Source organism: Xenopus tropicalis, chromosome 3 (assembly GCF_000004195.4).
Source record: "Xenopus tropicalis strain Nigerian chromosome 3, UCB_Xtro_10.0, whole genome shotgun sequence".
Classification (NCBI taxonomy): Eukaryota; Metazoa; Chordata; class Amphibia; order Anura; family Pipidae; genus Xenopus; species Xenopus tropicalis.
Genome location: NC_030679.2, coordinates 52,078,172 through 52,096,821, shown reverse-complemented (window position 1 = coordinate 52,096,821; position 18,650 = coordinate 52,078,172). Strand labels below are relative to the sequence as shown.

At 38.1% G+C, this 18,650-nt stretch overlaps 1 protein-coding gene across 1 annotated transcript in view; it reads right to left on the bottom strand.

Moving 5' to 3' along the window:
- Positions 1–302: 302 nt before the first annotated feature.
- Positions 303–18,650, bottom strand: part of ppm1h (protein phosphatase, Mg2+/Mn2+ dependent 1H) — a 103,325-nt gene continuing 84,977 nt past the window's right edge. Inside the window, exons 7-10 of the mRNA NM_001017305.2 lie at positions 12,847–12,910; positions 12,124–12,231; positions 2,305–2,456; positions 303–1,266 (exon numbers count right to left, since the gene is read on the bottom strand). Coding sequence (NP_001017305.1) covers positions 1,119–1,266; positions 2,305–2,456; positions 12,124–12,231; positions 12,847–12,910 — 472 coding nt within the window. The 3' untranslated portion in view covers positions 303–1,118. The remainder of the gene's footprint in view (positions 1,267–2,304; positions 2,457–12,123; positions 12,232–12,846; positions 12,911–18,650) is intronic.

Here is an 18,650-nt window from a genome sequence, read left to right as displayed (position 1 = left end):
ACTTTCAAAACCAACACAATGCCACAGAGCTAACATATAACTAACATATAAGCCAATGCTTGTTTATTGAAACATAAATGCTCTTGCTTCTCCATTAATCTAAATGTGTGAGCAGCCTGATTATGCTTTCTGTCAGCGCTAACGCAATATTTGGCTTTAGTGAGTAAGAGGGCAAGCTGACAGCTTTCTTATGCCTTTTGAACTGTTCTGACTTTGATCTCTTCTGTGTAGGACCATTTAATCAAATTGCATGCTTTGGGCAGACAGAAATGGAAATGTGACAGAAAAGGGCTTAATAGATGAATAAACATACAAACAAGCAAAATGTTTATAGAAACAGGGAAAAGTTCAGCTTGCACTGTGAGGTGCAGTGCAAATGAAAAACACCCATTTTAAAAAGAATACAGCTTCTTAAACTGCAAAAACCAAACTAAATAAATAAAGTTAAATATACTCAATACATTTCTCTATGACGTTTAAAAGGGTCCTGACATGTACCTCTTTTTAGACGGAGAAATACAGATGGAGAAGCCTTTAGAGGTAATTCCATGCTGCTGCCTGCTCTTCTTGCAACAGTGCAGTTATGAGAATACAATAAGTACCTATCCCCACTGATGCACAGTAATGCAGCAATATCAGCACCAAAGCCTGCAGGCAGCTGAATGGATAACCTATTGGGATGCTCCATCTGCAAAAGCTTGCTTCCGGCTTAGCAGCCTACATCACCTAAATCAGCAGTTAGCATTTACTTTAGTGCTCCATGAAAGCAAATATCTGATTGAAAGCTATGAGCTACTAGACTTAGAGCAAGCGGTGCACCTGTTATTGCATTAACCACAACAGGCTCAATATCTTCCTTCTATTTTAAAATAAATGCCATAATGTAAAGAAGTACTTTTTGAACAAAAGGAAAACCAATTGCTTTAACTGGTGAATTCACATAACATTAGCAGCATTTAAATATACTCTCTCTGAGGTTTCTAAACCACAAGGTAAAATACAGCAGGGTTTTTTCCAGTAGTGAATTTGCTTTCTGTTCACTTTTAGAACAAATTAAATGTATATAAACAATAAAATCTGCCTTTTCCCAAAACGAATGCAGCCACAAAACGTTCAGATCATGATACTCTGTTTCCATGTTCCAAAGGGATGACGTAAACAGAGATGTCATCTCCTGAGCCCAGCCTGTCGTTGGATATTCTCCAGCCCCGGTCCTTGAGCACGCCTCTCGCCCGCATTACCAGGTCCTGTGCTGCCAGTGTGTATCTGTGCGACAGCAAAAACTCAATTACATCTCACAAACTGTGTGGGGCATGTTAAGCACTGCTTTTCTGCATTCTTACACTATATTGATCCCACCAGCACTTAAAAGATTAAACGGCAAAGACATTTATTATTTAAAGGCGCCAGAGCACTTGTGCATTTATATGCTCTAGGGATGCTTGTGAATGCAAGGCCCTTTTCTTCAATAAACTTTTATGGAAACACTTAAGCCTTATAAGTCTTCAGTTGCTATTACTTTTGAACATACTAGCATGAAACATAGTTCTGCTACCAATAAACTTCCAAAGGCTTATAAAATACAAGCACGTTAGATTTACGCACTGCTGTTTAAGCTCCCTTTGGAGACCAAAGGTTGAAATATGTTGGACACGTAACTTATAGCTGAGGGGTAAATATATCAAACATGTATAAAGTTGTGTTTATGAAGCGATATCCCACTATACTGTGCATATAAATAGTGTTGGCAAAGCACAAAGATACATCACCAGCTAGCAATGCCTCCCACAACTCATAGAAAACACAGAATGGAACACACATTTAAAAAGCATAAAAGGAATTATGCATCTCCATTTAATGATATTATATACTATACAATAAATCAATGCTTTGTCCTGGTATGTTTCCACAGAAGAATATAGTGTGTGTTACGTGTGGAAGGCACTACAATTGTATGTATCTTGGGCAGAATACTCTTGTTTTGGCTCGCCAAACTGTATATCAAAGAAGTTCAATGTTGACATAATGCATTGTATCATGAACTTCCCGAGGGAAGGAAGGTTTATAATTCTTAATTCTTGCATGTTACACAGGGCTAATAACTAATAACAACCAAATGTTTCCTTTCAAAGTGGTGACCAGTAAATACAACCTCTTGATTGGTTGCTACAGTTTAGTTTAGTAGATCTGGTGCAAACTTTTACTGCATTACCCCATATGATCTTTCCAGCTTACTGTTGCATCTACACTTGAGATAAATGTTGCTTCAGTTCATTTCATTTCTGCAATGATATGTATACAAACCTGTGAGGGTCATCAGGATCACAGTTTGCAAGGAAGCTCGTAACAGCTTCTAAAACCTCTTCATTGAACAAGACGTCCCATAGTCCATCAGTTGCCAGAACAAGCACGTCATCTGCACTGTGTTCATGTTGAACTAGATCATAGACTCTCACCTACAACAACATAGACACAAACAATTGACTTTTTGCCAAGCAACTTTACAAACAATAACTGGCAGCACAAATACCTTTTATTTACTCCATATTAAGTGCTATGAGAGCAAGTTGTGAAATCACAGCATTATTATTTACACTAATAAAAAATCATCTGGATTCAGACAACATAAAAAATAGCATTTAGGTTTCAGATCCAGCTGCTGTAACCTGAATTACCTCTCACAGTCAGCCTGACCAACTCCTCCTGGGAACTCACCAAGAGCCCGTACTGCTATCTGACCCACTTTTCAGTGTAATGCTTTCCATAGTTGGCTGCAACTGATCAGTGTATTAACTGAGATAGTAAGGAAGGTATATAATGCCGTACTATTTGCACCTTTAACAGTCATACTACAAATGTTAACCAGAGCCCAACAAATGGCTGTGGTAAAAATGTGATTATTGTACAAGCCCAAAATATAGGTCCCCATGCTGTTTGGGGTAGGTCTCTATAATCTCTATATTATAAAAATCTAAACAAGAGATATAAGTGGTTTCTAAACCAATTATAACCATCTAAACAAGTAGTTCTAGACCACTTTTTTTCAATCATTATATCTTTGTGTAAATAAGCTATCTTCCCAAAGTTTGGCAGGGCACATAAATTAAATTTCTGAGAGGCTCAGTAACTATAGCTATGTCAGTCACCTCCAGTAAAAATGGTTGTCTATGTTAAACCACCAAGTGACAAAAATGACATGGTCATTGGCTATATCGCCAAGATACACTTTACAATTTATGACCAATTCATTCCTGAAAAACAAACCCACTAAATGGTATTTTGTAGTTGGCTGTTTTGCTTCCAAATGATCTACATATTTTAATGTCAAATATTTCTAGGTATTCCTCAGCCAAAACTGGCCACATGAAGATACACATTCTGCCTGTGTTTACCTGTGATTATCAGCAAACTTCTATGAAAACACAGAATGTAATTATACATTGTATGCGGGGGAAGCTGCTTTAAAAAGAGAAATCTCTGATGGGACAGATGCCTAGAAATGCATGCACCCACAATAAGGCTAATCTTTCACAAAGTGGTTTTTCATGTATTGACTAGTAGAGTTTACACAATCCAGAGACAGGAGCTGGCCCATGAAATAGATCATTGCAAAGCTCTAAAAGGAATCTTTTGTGGAGTCTCTACTTCGTTTTCTTTGAGCCAGCATTCCAACTGTCACTGCACACTTCTTGAATTCCACACACTGAACCTTCCAATGTTCAGGCAGAGCTCGCAGCGCACTTTAATTAACCTAAGAAACAGCAGTCGATTAAAAGAAGCATGACGGCTACAGCAAAAGCTGCCAAGAGAAAATTATATTCAGTATTCCATTCCGGAGATGTACGCCTAGTCAGATATGCTGGTTAATCCTTTCAGTTTAGCAGTACATCTGGGCTGCACAAGCTCGTCTAAACATGCACTTTATTTGGCATAGTTACACGCCTCGGATGGTTTAATGCGCTTTTCTGCATTCTTTTCTCTCTGCGAGAAGGAAATGTTTATAAAATAACCAATCATTTTTTTGCAACTGATTTTCCACTTCTGACTCCTAAAATGAAGAAAAAAAAAAACTTAATTAACTTGTAGCCAATTGTGAATTATTCTGTAATTGTTAAAGATGTCCAAAAGCTGAGGTGCCATGGCTGCTGAAATAATGTTGCTAAACAAATCAGTGGCTATAAATGAATCGTCCTGGCAGAAAGCTGCAGCCATTCATGCTGCCAATACTCTGCTTAGATTCTTTAAGGCATGTAGAATTATTTGGAAGTGAAGCATTCAAGCAGATTTCCAAGAGACTTTATAGCTCTCTGCGTTAAACATGTAATGTGAAGTAATCTCTGGCACATGTGAAGTGACAGATATTCTTCCTCACATACAGGATTTATTAAAGGGTAAGTTCACAAGAACAAGAAATGTCATGTTAATCTAAATGTTGAAAAGCTGCTAATGTAAGAATCTTCAAATGTTCTTGATTTTTCACAAGAAAACCTGATTTGATTGCTTAGGAGTGCCTCGAACTATGGGCACTTGTGATTTGAGGTTATTCAAAAAAGTTGAACTGTCTTTATTAAATTGAGATATTTTCCATGGAGACTTGAAAAAATTGAGAATACGTTATGAAATCTCAATGAAGTAATATATCAGACCAAACAGGGAATAGTTTCAATGAGATACTGGTAAAAAGTAACAAGAAAACTGAAGCCTCACAGAGAAATCATTTATTTGTCTACTAGAAAGCTGCAAAGAGTTGGAAGAAGGTAAATAATTATTACAGGTATCGGACCCCTTATCCGGAAACCCGTTATCCAGAAAGCTCCGAATTACGGAAAGCCCGTCTCCCATAGACTCCATTTTAATCAAATAATTCAGAATTTTAAAACTGATTTCCTTTTTCTTTGTAGTAATAAAACAGTACCTTGTAATCGATCCCAACTAAGATATAAATAATCCTTATTGGATGCAAAACAATCCTATTGGGTTTAATTACTGTTTTATTGATTTTTTAGTAGACTTAAGGTATGGAGATCCAAATTACTGAAAGACCCCTTATCCGGAATACCCTTGGTCCCGTGCATTCTGGATAATGGATCCTATACCTGTGCTATAAAAATAAATAAATAATTAAACCAATTTAAAATTGACCATTCTATAACATACTTAAAGGTGAACACCCTTTAATGCACAGGTGCTATTTTTGCCTAATGTTTGAAAATGAGTCCAACTATGTTTTTAAGCAGGGCAGCCCTGAATAAATGACCCCTGCTTCAGATTCCAATATGAAATCACCCATCATCCACAGACTTAAATAAAAATGTACCTAATTATCAAATAAAATGGCAGCATAATGAGGCAAAAACTGCCCTGCAGACTGTGGCAAACTATAATGATAGACTAGAAGATCCAGATTTGATCAATGTATTTGTTCCTGATCCACTGGGGTATGGATTCTCTGTAAAGCACTGCACACATGTCTCATAAGTAAAGAATATTAAATATCATAGTATAACGTCTACCCATCATTAAAAGGAAGTGGGGGGGTGGAATAAGCAATGTATGTGTCAGTGTTATTTTCCCTTTTATATGGTGAGTCAGCCACTGACTCATGCAGTTCAATAGGCACAGGCACAGCCAATGGCTAGAGCATATTAAGCAATGCTGCCACCCACAACAAGTGAAATGAAGCCAGCAGAGCACTGATAGTTTGCCAAATATAAGGCCTATTTTAAACCTTCAACAATTATTATTAATACATAAGGTACAAGCAAGGTGTATACATCAAAACAAACAGATTGCATACAGAAACACACTTGCAGGAGGCACTGCATGAAATAACGAGGGAATCTAATGCAGTCATTTAATAGGATCTGAATTCAAAGGTAGTAAATGCAATATCTATGTAGCAATACAGGCAGACAGAGCCGATTCTACATGTGGGCTATCACTCACAGGTGCAGTCCAACAGAAAACACCAACATTTATAATACCTTTATTTAGTTACACCTCAGGCACCAAATTTTATAGGGCCCAGAGCTACAGAAAGGCGCAATCATGGGAATAGAAGTCTGCTGTTACATTCTTTACAATGATTAAAGGGGGTAGATCACCTCTAAGGTAACTTTTACCTCCATATATATTAAAAGGGCCTTTATGTTTCTGCTCATGTGTTTTTACTGCTACTGAAAAGTTTTGAATAAAGTGTTCAATGGGGCAATAGTGCCCTTAGTGCTCTCAGTGCTATAGAAGTGTATTTGTATAGTAAGCCACGACTGGTAATGAAACAAATAAGCCTTTGATCATTTTATTTCTCTATTTCAATAGGAGCGCAAAGTATAGGTTTTCATTACAAAGTCCAGGGTTAGCTGCTGGTCACAGAGATTACCTGAATTTTAAGGCAACTGCATGAGGAAAACTCATTTTGTACTGCCATTAAGCTTAGTGGCTGAAGGTCTGTGCAATTTGTAGAAGGATTAGCAAAATGGTCTCAATACGTTTTACATTTCAGACTAATTCAAGTGATATGCCAACCACAAAACAGATGATTGAACGAAGGAATTCAAACCATGCAATCTGATTGTAAGCAGATCTCCCCTTTCCTTTATTCTCCCTCTTAAAATCTTGCCTTTCAATACCTTTTGTCTTTTTCTTTCCCATGCAGTGTTCTGTCTTCCATCTGTGTAGTTTAATGCTGCCTTCTCATTCTTCCCCAGATGGAGATGGCAATATATGACTTCAAGATCGAACATTCTAAGGTTTAGGCATGTCATTATATTTTTGTGTGTAAATACAAGGAAATTTGAGAAATAGTTGCCCCTACAGAGCTTAAGGCAAATGGGCTTGTCAATATTGTTTTCATTTTAATTTTCAATAGAGCTGCTAAATGTCGCTGTGGCACAAAACTTTTTTTTTTTTTTACCACTTTGCTGTCTGCCCCTCTGCCCCCCACAGTTCCAATGTCTATGCTATAGAGTAAACACTAATTGCATTCAAACATTTTCAATGACAGGGTCAAATAATACATCACTTCCCAGCCAGTTGCTCTGTGGACAATGTTCTTTAGGACTAGCCCTTTGTGGGTGGTGGGGACACAGGGATGTTCTGGTATTTATAAATCTTAACACAGGCAGCGATAAATTAATTGGGAGTAAAAGTCCTTGCACCCCATTCTGGAGCACAAAGACCCATAGGTGCTCACCAGAGGCAGGGTGCAAATTGCAAAAATGACATGGTGAATTGCACATATGTGCCCCAACCCCTGATCACTTCTGTTTGATAATGACATTTATAGGTGGCACAAATGTATGTGCAAATTAAAATGCCAAAATCCTACATATCATTCCTCAATCTGTCTTTTAATGGAGTAGACTCTCTGGGGGTCATCTATTAACACTGGGAAATTTGCACACAGGAAGCAAATTTGCCCAGTATTTATAAAAGAACCCCCCTATGGTCAACACATCTGTTACTTGCTAGTTTTGATATTTTTTTTAGACATTACTGAGTCCTTTAAGTTACTTTTGCCTCTTCCATTTAAGTGTGTCATATTTGAAATGAAAGATGCCATAAGGAAAAACGTTGGTATTTGTCAGTAATTAGCAGTTTATATGCAGTTAAGTATAATGTCCTGTTACCTTGCACTGAACCAAATCAAAAGAATTAGGGCAGGCAGAAGTGGGCTCAGGTAAGGCCCCAAAAGGAGATTGTCAGCCTGCGTAAAAGTCCGCAAGTCCTTAAAAAATATTCTAATTGTGCCTGTACCTGGAAGCAATGAATACACCCAGTTGCAGGCACAGCCAGCCGATATCCACCAACAAATGCAAAGTCTCACGTTAGTTGTCTGACAATCTGCCTCATGGGGTCTTTCCCTTAGGAGGGAGTACTGAAAGTACTTCTGCTTGGCCTTTGACAAGGCAAAGTTGAGGCATGACAATAGGAATTTATAATGGATAGTGTAGGGGATTTCTTCCACATACATTCTGCAGATCGCATACAGAAGCGTAAGAATCTGGTTTGTGAGTTCAGCCAGGAGCGTGGGTTTTGACCCCGAGTATGCTTAGCCTGTAACGATGGAAATGAGCCAATGGTGGAGGGTAAATGTGGTTATAGTCACTAAAAAGAATATCAGGGTCAGACATAACCCTAAAGGAGGAGAACTGGACCTGAAAGGATAAACTAAGGCTCGTAGGGCTATATCATATGTATTCCAAATTAGGACAGTGGTGGAAGGAGAGTATGAGACAGAAAATGCAACCAAATGATGATCAAAAAGGGGGACAGATTTTTGCTAGGCTAGAAAGATCCAAAAAGTGGCCATCCTTAAAGTTGGGGTGTTTGTCCACTGCTGGAGTTCAAAAGAGGAGATTTGGTGGAGAAAATGAGAGGGCCATGGTTGTGAGGGTTTATCAATACGACAGTTAAAACATCCAAGAAATATTTCAGGTATGTCAGTACAGAAGAAGAAAGAGAAAGGTAGCAGAGGAGAAGGCTAAGGAAGGTCTGTAGATGATGAACACAGAGAGAGGATGCAAGATCAGGAAAAAGTGAGACAGAGTAAGAAAGCCTGATAAATGGGGTCCACAACATATTTCCGACAGGACCCGAGAGTAATAGCGGCACAAACACGGCTGTGGGGATCTGGATGGAAGTAGCTCCTTTTGGCTGACAGCACCACTTAATAAGAAAAAGTAGAAGTGTTAAGAATCACCCCATGTGGCTTAACTCTGAGGTAAAGAAGTTAATAGGGAAAAAAAGGAAAGCTTTTAAGAAATATAAGTCAGAGGGGACAGTAGCTGCGTTTAATGATTATAAACACTATAACAAGTGTTGTAAAACAGCAATCCGGAAGGCAAAGATAGAAAATGAGGAGCGCATCGCGGCCGAGGCCAAGACTAACCCCAAAAAGTTTTTTAAGTATATTAATAGTAAAAAGATGCAGGTTGAGGGTGTGGCCCCATTGAGTTATAATAACAATATGGTTACAGCGGATACAGAAAAGGCAGATGTGCTTAACCAGTTCTTTTCTTCTGTGTATACAGTAGAGGAGCCAGTGGGCCAAGTCTCACCCAATAGCTTCACTGTTGCCTCAGCTCCAACTTCACAGTGGTTGGCACAGGATATGGTGCTTAAAGGGTTACACACGATAAATGTAAACAAGGCACCTGGGCCAGATGGAATACACCCTCGGGTACTGAGAGAGCTAGGGGCAGAATTGCAGTGGACCTTGTCTCTGATATTCTCAGACTCTCTTTCATCAGGTATGGTACCTAGTGATTGGAAGAAGGCGAATGTCACTCCCATATTTAAAAAGGGAATAAGATCTCAGCCTGGCAATTATAGGCCTGTAAGTTTGACATCCGTGGTGGGCAAGTTATTTGAAGGCTTGTTAAGGGATCACATTCAAAATTATGTAGTGGAGAATGGCATTATGAGCAGTAATCAGCATGGCTTTATGAAGGACAGGTCATGTCAGACCAATTTAATTGCTTTTTATGATGAGGTAAGTAAGAAGCTGGACAGTGGGGATGCAGTAGATATAATCTATTTGGATTTTGCCAAAGCATTTGATACCGTTCCCCACAAACGACTGCTTTCTAAGCTAAGGTCTATTGGTCTTAGTGAAGTCGTTTGCACATGGATAGAAAACTGGCTACAGGATCGGGTACAGAGGGTGGTTGTTAATGGCACATTCTCTACTTGGAGTAAGGTTCTCAGTGGGGTCCCTCAGGGTTCTGTACTGGGTCCACTTTTGTTTAATTTGTTCATAAATGACTTAGGGGAGGGTATTATGAGTAATGTATCAGTGTTTGCAGATGACACAAAACTCTGCAGACCAGTCAATTCTATCCAGGATGTGACATCCCTGCAGCAGGATCTTGACCAACTGGCAATCTGGGCAGCTAAGTGGCAGATGAGATTTAATGTGGATAAATGTAAGGTCATGCACCTGGGATGTAAAAATATGCAAGCCCCGTATACCCTTAATGGGACTGCACTAGGCAAATCCATAATGGAGAAGGATCTTGGAGTCCTTGTAGATAATAAACTTGGCTGTAGCAAGCAATGCCAGGCAGCAGCTGCAAGGGCAAACAAGGTTCTGAGCTGTATTAAAAGGGGTATAGATTCACGGGAGGAGGGGGTTATTCTTCCCCTTTACAGAGCGCTGGTAAGGCCCCATCTAGAATATGCTGTTCAGTTTTGGTCTCCAGTGCTCAAACGGGACATTATTGAGCTAGAGAGGGTCCAGAGAAGGGCAACTAAGCTGGTAAAGGGTATGGAAAGTCTCGGTTATGAAGAAAGACTGGCCAAGTTGGGTCTGTTTACACTGGAGAAGAGGCGCTTAAGAGGTGACATGATAACTATGTATAAATATATAAGGGGATCATATAATAACCTCTCTAATGTTTTATTTACCAGTAGGTCCTTCCAACGGACACGAGGGCACCCACTCCGTTTAGAAGAAGGGAGGTTCCATATAAATATTCGGAAAGGATTTTTTACAGTGAGAGCTGTGAAGTTGTGGAATTCCCTCCCCGAATCAGTCGTACTGGCTGATACATTATATAGCTTTAAGAAGGGGCTGGATGGATTCTTAGCAAGTGAGGGAATACACGGTTATGGGAGATAGCTCTTAGTACAAGTTGATCCAGGGACTGGTCCGATTGCCATCTTGGAGTCAGGAAGGAATTTTTTCCCCTCTGAGGCAAATTAGAGAGGCTTCAGATGGGGTTTTTTGCCTTCCTCTGGATCAACTTGTAGTTAGGCAGGTTAGGTATAGGCATTATGGTTGAACTTGATGGACGTATGTCTTTTTTCAACCCAACTTACTATGTTACTATGTTACCACTTCAAAATCTGGGATATGCATAGTGGTTTTAAACTAGAGATGCGTTCTATGCCTGGCTGGCAGCACAGAAGCTATCAAGGGGATGCCTGGTAGAGTTGCCCATTAACAGGTTTGTTAAATTGTTAAATATTTGGTGCCAAACAGCAAGTTTGTCAGTCTAACAAACTGAAATGGTCAGGAACAGCACTAAAAACCAGGACAGCATATGGCAAGCAAGGGATAAATTCCATCTGGGAAGGGGACAGAAGTGGAAAATTTGCTGGCAGAAACTGACTGAAAAAGAGAATTTCTAGAAACCACAAAACAACAACTTTAGAACTGAATCTACACCATAAATCATTTTGTGTTTTCATAAATTGGTCTCCCACTGGATGCATGTATAATATCAGCCTTTGCTTATTTTGTTTTGCAGTGCCCAGTGAACTCTATATTCATCATATCCATTGTGTTTAATGTTTGCTTTAGATCATGTTTTCAAAGTGAACTCTTTCCAAAAAGAAAATAATCTCTTATAAGCTGGACCAGAGGAGGGCTTTGGCAAACACTGTGGCCCCTATTGTTGGGCAGGGGGGGAGGCGGTATATAATTTAGACATGTCCAACCTTCTGCCTTCCAGCATCCCCACCCTTTGGCTGTCAGAGGGAAGCAGAATAATATTAAAGTTAATATAAATAAATATTTAATGAACATATATCCTTTGTGCTTTAGAAGAAGATAGGCCACTGCCTTATCTTCCCAGCCATAAACTATTGCTGTTGAAAAGTTTGTATTTTAAAACACACCTTTACTTAAAAGGTAAAGACTGTAATAGGTGTAAGTAATAGGTAAGTAATGCTAAAACCTGCAGGGAACTAAGTTATACTAAGCTGAGCATAAGTCATTTTGGAGAGTAAATGTATGGATAGAGGCAAGGTCTGTGAATTGAGTGAGTAGAAACTGGAGGTGTCAAAATGTTGTGATACAAGGATTTCATCTTTGAGATGCTGAATTTAAATCTTCTACGTCTGAACCCATACTCACTAGCATTTAAAATCTTCATATGGAATGCACAAAAATGGTGGCGGTCCTGGTCCAAAAGATAAAAAATGTTCCTAGTGATGTTAAAGGTGACTTAAGGAATAATAACAGAAGAAAGATAAGGAATAAAAACAGAAGAAAGAATGCAACACCTTCTTTGAGCAGTATTACTGTAATTCTTATAACAGAGATTGTCAATTGTGTAATCAACAAAATGTAGTAACTATAAAAAGGAATTTGCTTTTTTTGACTTCCACTTAACTTACCTCAGGGACTGAGGATAGGAAAGGTTTAATATAAATATTCGAGTCATGAACTTTCAAATCATGGTCTCCAAGCCCTCTTGTTACACCAATAGTAGCCATAACTCGAGCCTGGGTGAAAAAGAAATCATATATAATACACAATTTTGATCAAAGAAGCACAATCAAAATTTTCCATCTAGCCTGACCAACGAGACAACCTTGCTCCACCAGTGCTCACACAGGCAACATGTACTATTAGATGTGCCGGGTTCTGTTACTGCCCAGAATCAAAATCCTGATGTCAGTATCTCTTTAAATGACCCTTACAGTATACATTTAGAACAAAAGCATTTCTCACTGATGGGCCCAAACAGCAAAAACTGCTATAATTCTGCTTAACATTTTTAATGGGAAATGTGCTGCCCCATAGCATACTATATTGATATAAAGCGAGTCTCTCTCAGGACTCTCATTTCTGATTCCTGTTTCCCTTTAGGCATCAGGAGCTACCAAGGGCCCACAATTTCAGTCAAAATAAACACATAAAGGGTTAGTACAGAAAGGGCAAAAGTACAAAACCATTGGTGACACATTAACTACCAACTGAATTTATATGGAATGAAGTTCATACACTCATTCATACATTTGTTATGCAATTAGTGCACAGTGATTTACTATATCAGACTTAAAATTAGAATCTGCTCAAAAAGTGACTGGGATCTACTGTAAATTAGTTCAACATACCTTTTTGCCTTCTCCATATATCAGGGGGAATTTTAAATCATTTTCTTCAATTGTTTTATATGCCCTAAGGGGGAAAACAACAAACTGTTAGCCATTTATACACAATAACCCAGGGCATTCAAAATATATTTACAACTCTTCTAGCTGGCATTCCCAAATGTCACTAACTCAGGTTCAGTGTAGTTATACTGGCCTAAAGTTACCAATATGCACACAGTATGGTTATTACAGACATCCAGCTATACTGTTTGATTTTATACAGGATGACTGCCATTCACTCAAGTCTCACCCTGATTGCTGTTAAAGCTAACTGCCCCTTCCACTGCTTCAGACTGCATGGTGCACCTTTTTAAAAGGCTTTCTTGGGGCAGTTTTCTGGCTGTCTGGCCATAAACTTTTATAGAACCTTCCATATTAACTTCTATTGTGTTACAATCTCCTTATAAAAAAACAACCAAGAGGTGCAGATTAAGACCACTAATGTGATCACTGGGGGCATGGGCTGCACTATTCATATAATATGCACCTTGACTATGTCACTATGTTGCCTGTTGAATTTGAAACATAGATAATGGTTTTTTAAGTTAAAATCTAAGGGGCAGATTTATCAAAATGTGAGTTTAGAGTTTAATACATAAAAACTCACCCACTTTCTATTTTGAGAAGCATATTTATCAAATGGTTAATTCATTGATAAATCTGTTTCTATAGGGTATATTTATCACGCTGTGTAAAAAGTGGAGTAAAGCATTACCGGTGGTGTTGCCCAGGGCAATCAATCAGCAATTAGATTTCAACAAATAGAAAATCAAAGCAAAGCATCTGATTGGCTGCTATAAACAACATCACCGGTGATGTTTTACTCTGTAGATCTGCACTCTGCATGATACCATGTTCCTTTTAGGAGCTGGAGATAGTTTTATATTGTTTGCACTAACCTTTCACTCATCTGTGCATTTATTACTATGTTAATTATTTTAAATATGATATTAAACAAGGGAAGGCTGTTTTGCCTTTGTACACTCTGCCTTTCTTCTAGGTGTAAAAGTGGGGAATTCCTCTAGGGAGTACTGCAGTTGGGCTTTGTCAGGGTTCATTTCAGTGATACTCTGGCTTGACTGCTAGCAAACTTGTGTAGTTGTGTTTTTACATCTCAACAGCAAAATATTTTACAGTTCACTTGAGAAGAAAAGAAGGGATAACAATCTTTTAAAACTCAGCAACATTGAGGTGCACAGTGATCGACCTGAGTCGAATGTCTAGATAACTAAATCAAAATACCATGATCGATCATTGTTTATAGTGACCTTTAATTACCAATTAGCATCTCAACTGGTGCAGCTGACACTCAGTGACCATTAATTCTTTCAGGAAATGTATGTACTATGTGTCAAATATGTCAATGTATTTGATACAAGAAACACAGGGGGTTCTCCCTATTTGCTTTTTCTTTCTACAGTATTAGCAGGGTGCCAACCCTCCCTCACTGTGCATTTGGCTGAAACAAGGAAGTATATTAGGTGTGTGGATACAGTGAATATTTTAGTACAATATTAAGCTGTTACCGGTTAACATAAATCATGCCGATGTAAGCAGGTTAAGCAGAACTTTCCAATAACATTATAACAAGCAGGAGATGTTTAAGTCCATGAACAAACAAGGCTTACAGAATGAGACAGTAGGATTTTATTTCATATATCTAAATTAGCTGCTATGAAAATACAGTTAAGATCTCTATATCTATATACACTGCTAATTGTGAGGCACATTCATTAGTTAAGAAAGATGTCACATTTATATTATCAGTGTCTCATTAAAACAGCAATTTACAACAGCCACAGAAGGGGCACATCACAATGCACATCTGCACATTTTATTTTCTGAAAAATCTGAACTTTTTGCCCTTTAGAATCAGGCACTCTCACATTTTTCTGTGTCATAGTGGGGCAAAAACTTTTTATCAACTACAAAAGTTTGGGGGGAATTATCTGCTTCATTAATATACCCACACTGAATTGGTGGGGGTGGGGGTGGGGTATTGCTTTTCTGTGTATTGCTCTCTGGGTATGTGCCAGCAGTCAAGGGTTTTGGGCAGACAGTGATGGTGGGGAGTGGGGGTGAATTTACAGCAGAAAGTGGGTGGGGATTGTGGGCATATGATGGTGATGGGGAGTTGGTGTGAGGTGAAAGCAAACCAAGAAACCAGCTTTAGGCACCCACACCTCTTGGCCACAACTTGGTTGCTATAAGAAAGTCAATTTTGCCAACTTTGACTGTGTTATAATGACAAAAATCAAATTATCATTATCCTCTACTGCAATATAATTAATAATAACTAGCTACTAAATATATAGTACAGAGCAATCTATTAATATGACCTTTTTGTGACAATCCTCACCTATAGACCTGCTTATTCTGTACAATTTGTCCTTAGCATTACTGATTCAATTTCAGACTTACAACTCTCTTTGCTATAAAGATCTTTGGCTATGTGAAGAATAAAGCAGATATCAATGAGTGCTTTAACTGTGCTCTGGGGATATATCTCCATACATCCGAACAAAACACTTACAGACAAGAAGCTACAGAATTAACGTACCTTGGCTTAATGACCACCAGGGGCAATGTAAACTTATACTAATTATGAAATAAGCCTTGAAATTTAAATCCAGGTAGAAAACAATTAACATTACCATTATGAGGCACTGCAGTGAATTATGTTTTATTATAGGGGCTCTAAAACCAAAAGCTTCTGAACCCATTTGCAATTTACAATACATTTAGATTTTTACTGTTTTCAACTGCTAACCTCATGCTTTTCAGAGCTGTTGTGTTGTTCAGGGCTGAAAATAATAGGCAGGGGCATCTCTAATAGACGCCACTCTCCATAGTTCTCTTGGATTCTGCTGAAGATTTTTTGTGACAAAGCATAGCTCTCAAAGTGCCATAAAAGTAAGATATTGGGTCACTTTGTCTGAACATGGGCTCCATGTCAGATTACAGCACCCAATATTATGGAGCTAAGATAACTGTGCTGAGTAAAGGCAAGGAGACGTTTCCCTCCTGCTGTCAGCACAGCTTAATATTGGAAACACAGCTTTTTAAAGGGTCTCTCCAAACTTAGGGCATAATTGTGCTGCAGGAGAGGTATGCATGGAGTACTGCAAGCTTAAACAACAATGCCATTAAATTGTTAGTTCAGCTTTAAGTTAAAGGAAACTATACCCCCAGGATGAATACTTAACCAACAGATGTTATTTTTATATTGAGTGGCCTATTAAAGAATCTTACCAAACCACAATATATACAGTATATCAGTAAGTCACCATTTAGTGATGGGCTGAGTGCTCCCTCAGAGATCACCTGACAGGAAATAATGCAGCTGTAACAGGAAGTAGTGTGGAAGTAAAAGGCAGAACTTTGCCCATTAATTGGCTGATGAGGCCTAGCATGTATGTGTGCCTTGGCTTATTTGTGTGCACTGTGAATCCTACCACTCCAGGTGCCAATTTTCTATTTAGGGTTACCCAACGGCACAAACTACAGTACTAAAAAAGTATATATTTATGAAAATAGTTTATTTGTATGGAGCAGGGAGCTGTTTTATATAACATCTTTATAACAAAAAGCTATATAATGCAAAAATCACAAAAAAGCCCAATTGCAAATTGCCTAGGTGGACAAGGGGGAATATCATTCTCTATATCATATTGGAAGTTAATTTAAAAGCGAACAACTTTTAAAGGTGTTAAGGAATTTAAAGCTAAATTGTACTAAATATATAGTTAATACTTCCAGCAGACAAATGCAAAGGGGAATGGAACATGAAGTTATTAGTTGTCTTTAAGATGGCCACACAATGGTTATTGTTGACCAAAACTGCACAACCACTGTAAAAGTACAATTTTCTTACTACAATTTGCATTGATCAGATTTTGAATTGACAGTTGAGGAATTGAATTAACCAAAACCACATGGCCATGTGCAAGGTCACCGGCCAGTCAGGCTTCATAAGGTTCCCTGTGATACACTCACTTTGCTCAACTGCAAAATAACAAGCTTTGTTCCATTTAGCTTTCCATGTTTTACAAAATTTGCAAAAAACGTGGGCAGCCAGCAATTACAGTGATTTGGAAATGTCTGGATAGTTTTACTTTTATTACATGCAATTTCCAAGTAAAAAAAAAAACTATTTGTCACCTTTTTTTTTTTTTTTTTTTTTTTTTTTAAACATAACAAAAATGAATAAAATCATAAAATATTGTCATACCAGTTTTTTAGTATAAAGGAGGACTGCGGAGGCATTTGCAAGTCAATGCACGTGTTCCTGCAGGATCTCACCGAGAACAATAGCTTTCTAATTAGAACGCTATCGGAGGTTGCTAGGCAATGGCAATCTTGATATACCCTTGCAACTGCATCAGTTAGATTAATGGCAGAGGAGAAGCAATTGGCATATCTAAGCTTCCCATTTACTTTGGAATAAAAAAAATCCAATACATTAATCCATGTTTTTTTTCATGTAACAATCTACATATGGCATAGATTTTCTTAATACATTGCCTGTTAGACGATTTGTTGGATGTGCTTTTCTATCTCACAGTACAGCACATTTGTATTCAGTAAAGAGCCTATGGTGGTCAACACAGCAGAAGCATGCATAGATTATAATGAAAAAAGTAATACTGGTTAAGCAGAGAAAGAGAGTGAGCAAGACAAGAGAAGATTCAGTTAATAAATGTGATACTAGAAAGAAGATAATATTTGCAGAGCTGCATACAGAGGTTTCCTAGCACAGTGCCTCACAGGCTAACAAATCAAAACTGAAGGCTGAGGTCAGAAGAAAAGACAACTGAACAAAGGTACTTAAATAAAAATACACCCCAAATAAATTAGTAGGTAACTGCTTATATACTTTCGAATTTGTATAATAATTTGCTAAGATACTTTATAATTTGTAGAAAATCTTTTGATTCTGAATCAGGAATTTAAAAATAAGCACCAGCTTTGAGGCCATGGGGAGCAACATCCAGTGGGTTGGTCAGCAACATGTTGCTCTCAAGCCACCGGTTAGTGATCACTGCCTTACATGACTGCAGGGTGATCAGTGCATCAAAATACACCTCTGGTGATAAACAACAATGAGAAGACAGGAGATTCCATATGACCTTCCCCTGTGGGTTGGGGGTAAGGCAAAAATATTGGGATCACTTTCTGTAAAACTCCTCAACAATAAGCAATTAAGATAGATTCTAAATTCAATAAAATTCAATACATATTATAGAAGATTAACAGAAAATGCTATTCACAGGGTATAACTGTGTTTTATTCCGACCCCTTAATACTCAAAATGAGGGCTGAGTTGGCGAAGTACTCTGGTGACTGGCTTTTCCAAATTCTGGAATGGAAGGTTGAAGAGTATCTTAATTGTCTACTTTAGAGAGGCAAATACAAATTAAAATAAAAAAAAAAAATTTGAAAGAAATACAAAATATTTAAGCTGCACAGTTAAATGTTAATGAATCTAGCTACAGATACAATTTTAACCAAAGGATGCTGAACAAGTCACACTAAGTCTAATGAAGTGTGTCCTTTAAGGTTAATTTATTCATTGACTTTGTAAGTCTTTAGCCCTTAATTTAATCAAACAATTATTACTACATAGCAGACATGGGTTTGCACAGAGAATCCTCTATCATTTCCCCATCTGCTAACCATTCCATTTTAAGCAGAGGAAAGAAACTGAAAAGCACAACAGACATTAAAAAAGGCAAAAGAGAACTTGCATGCTGCCAATTAAAACT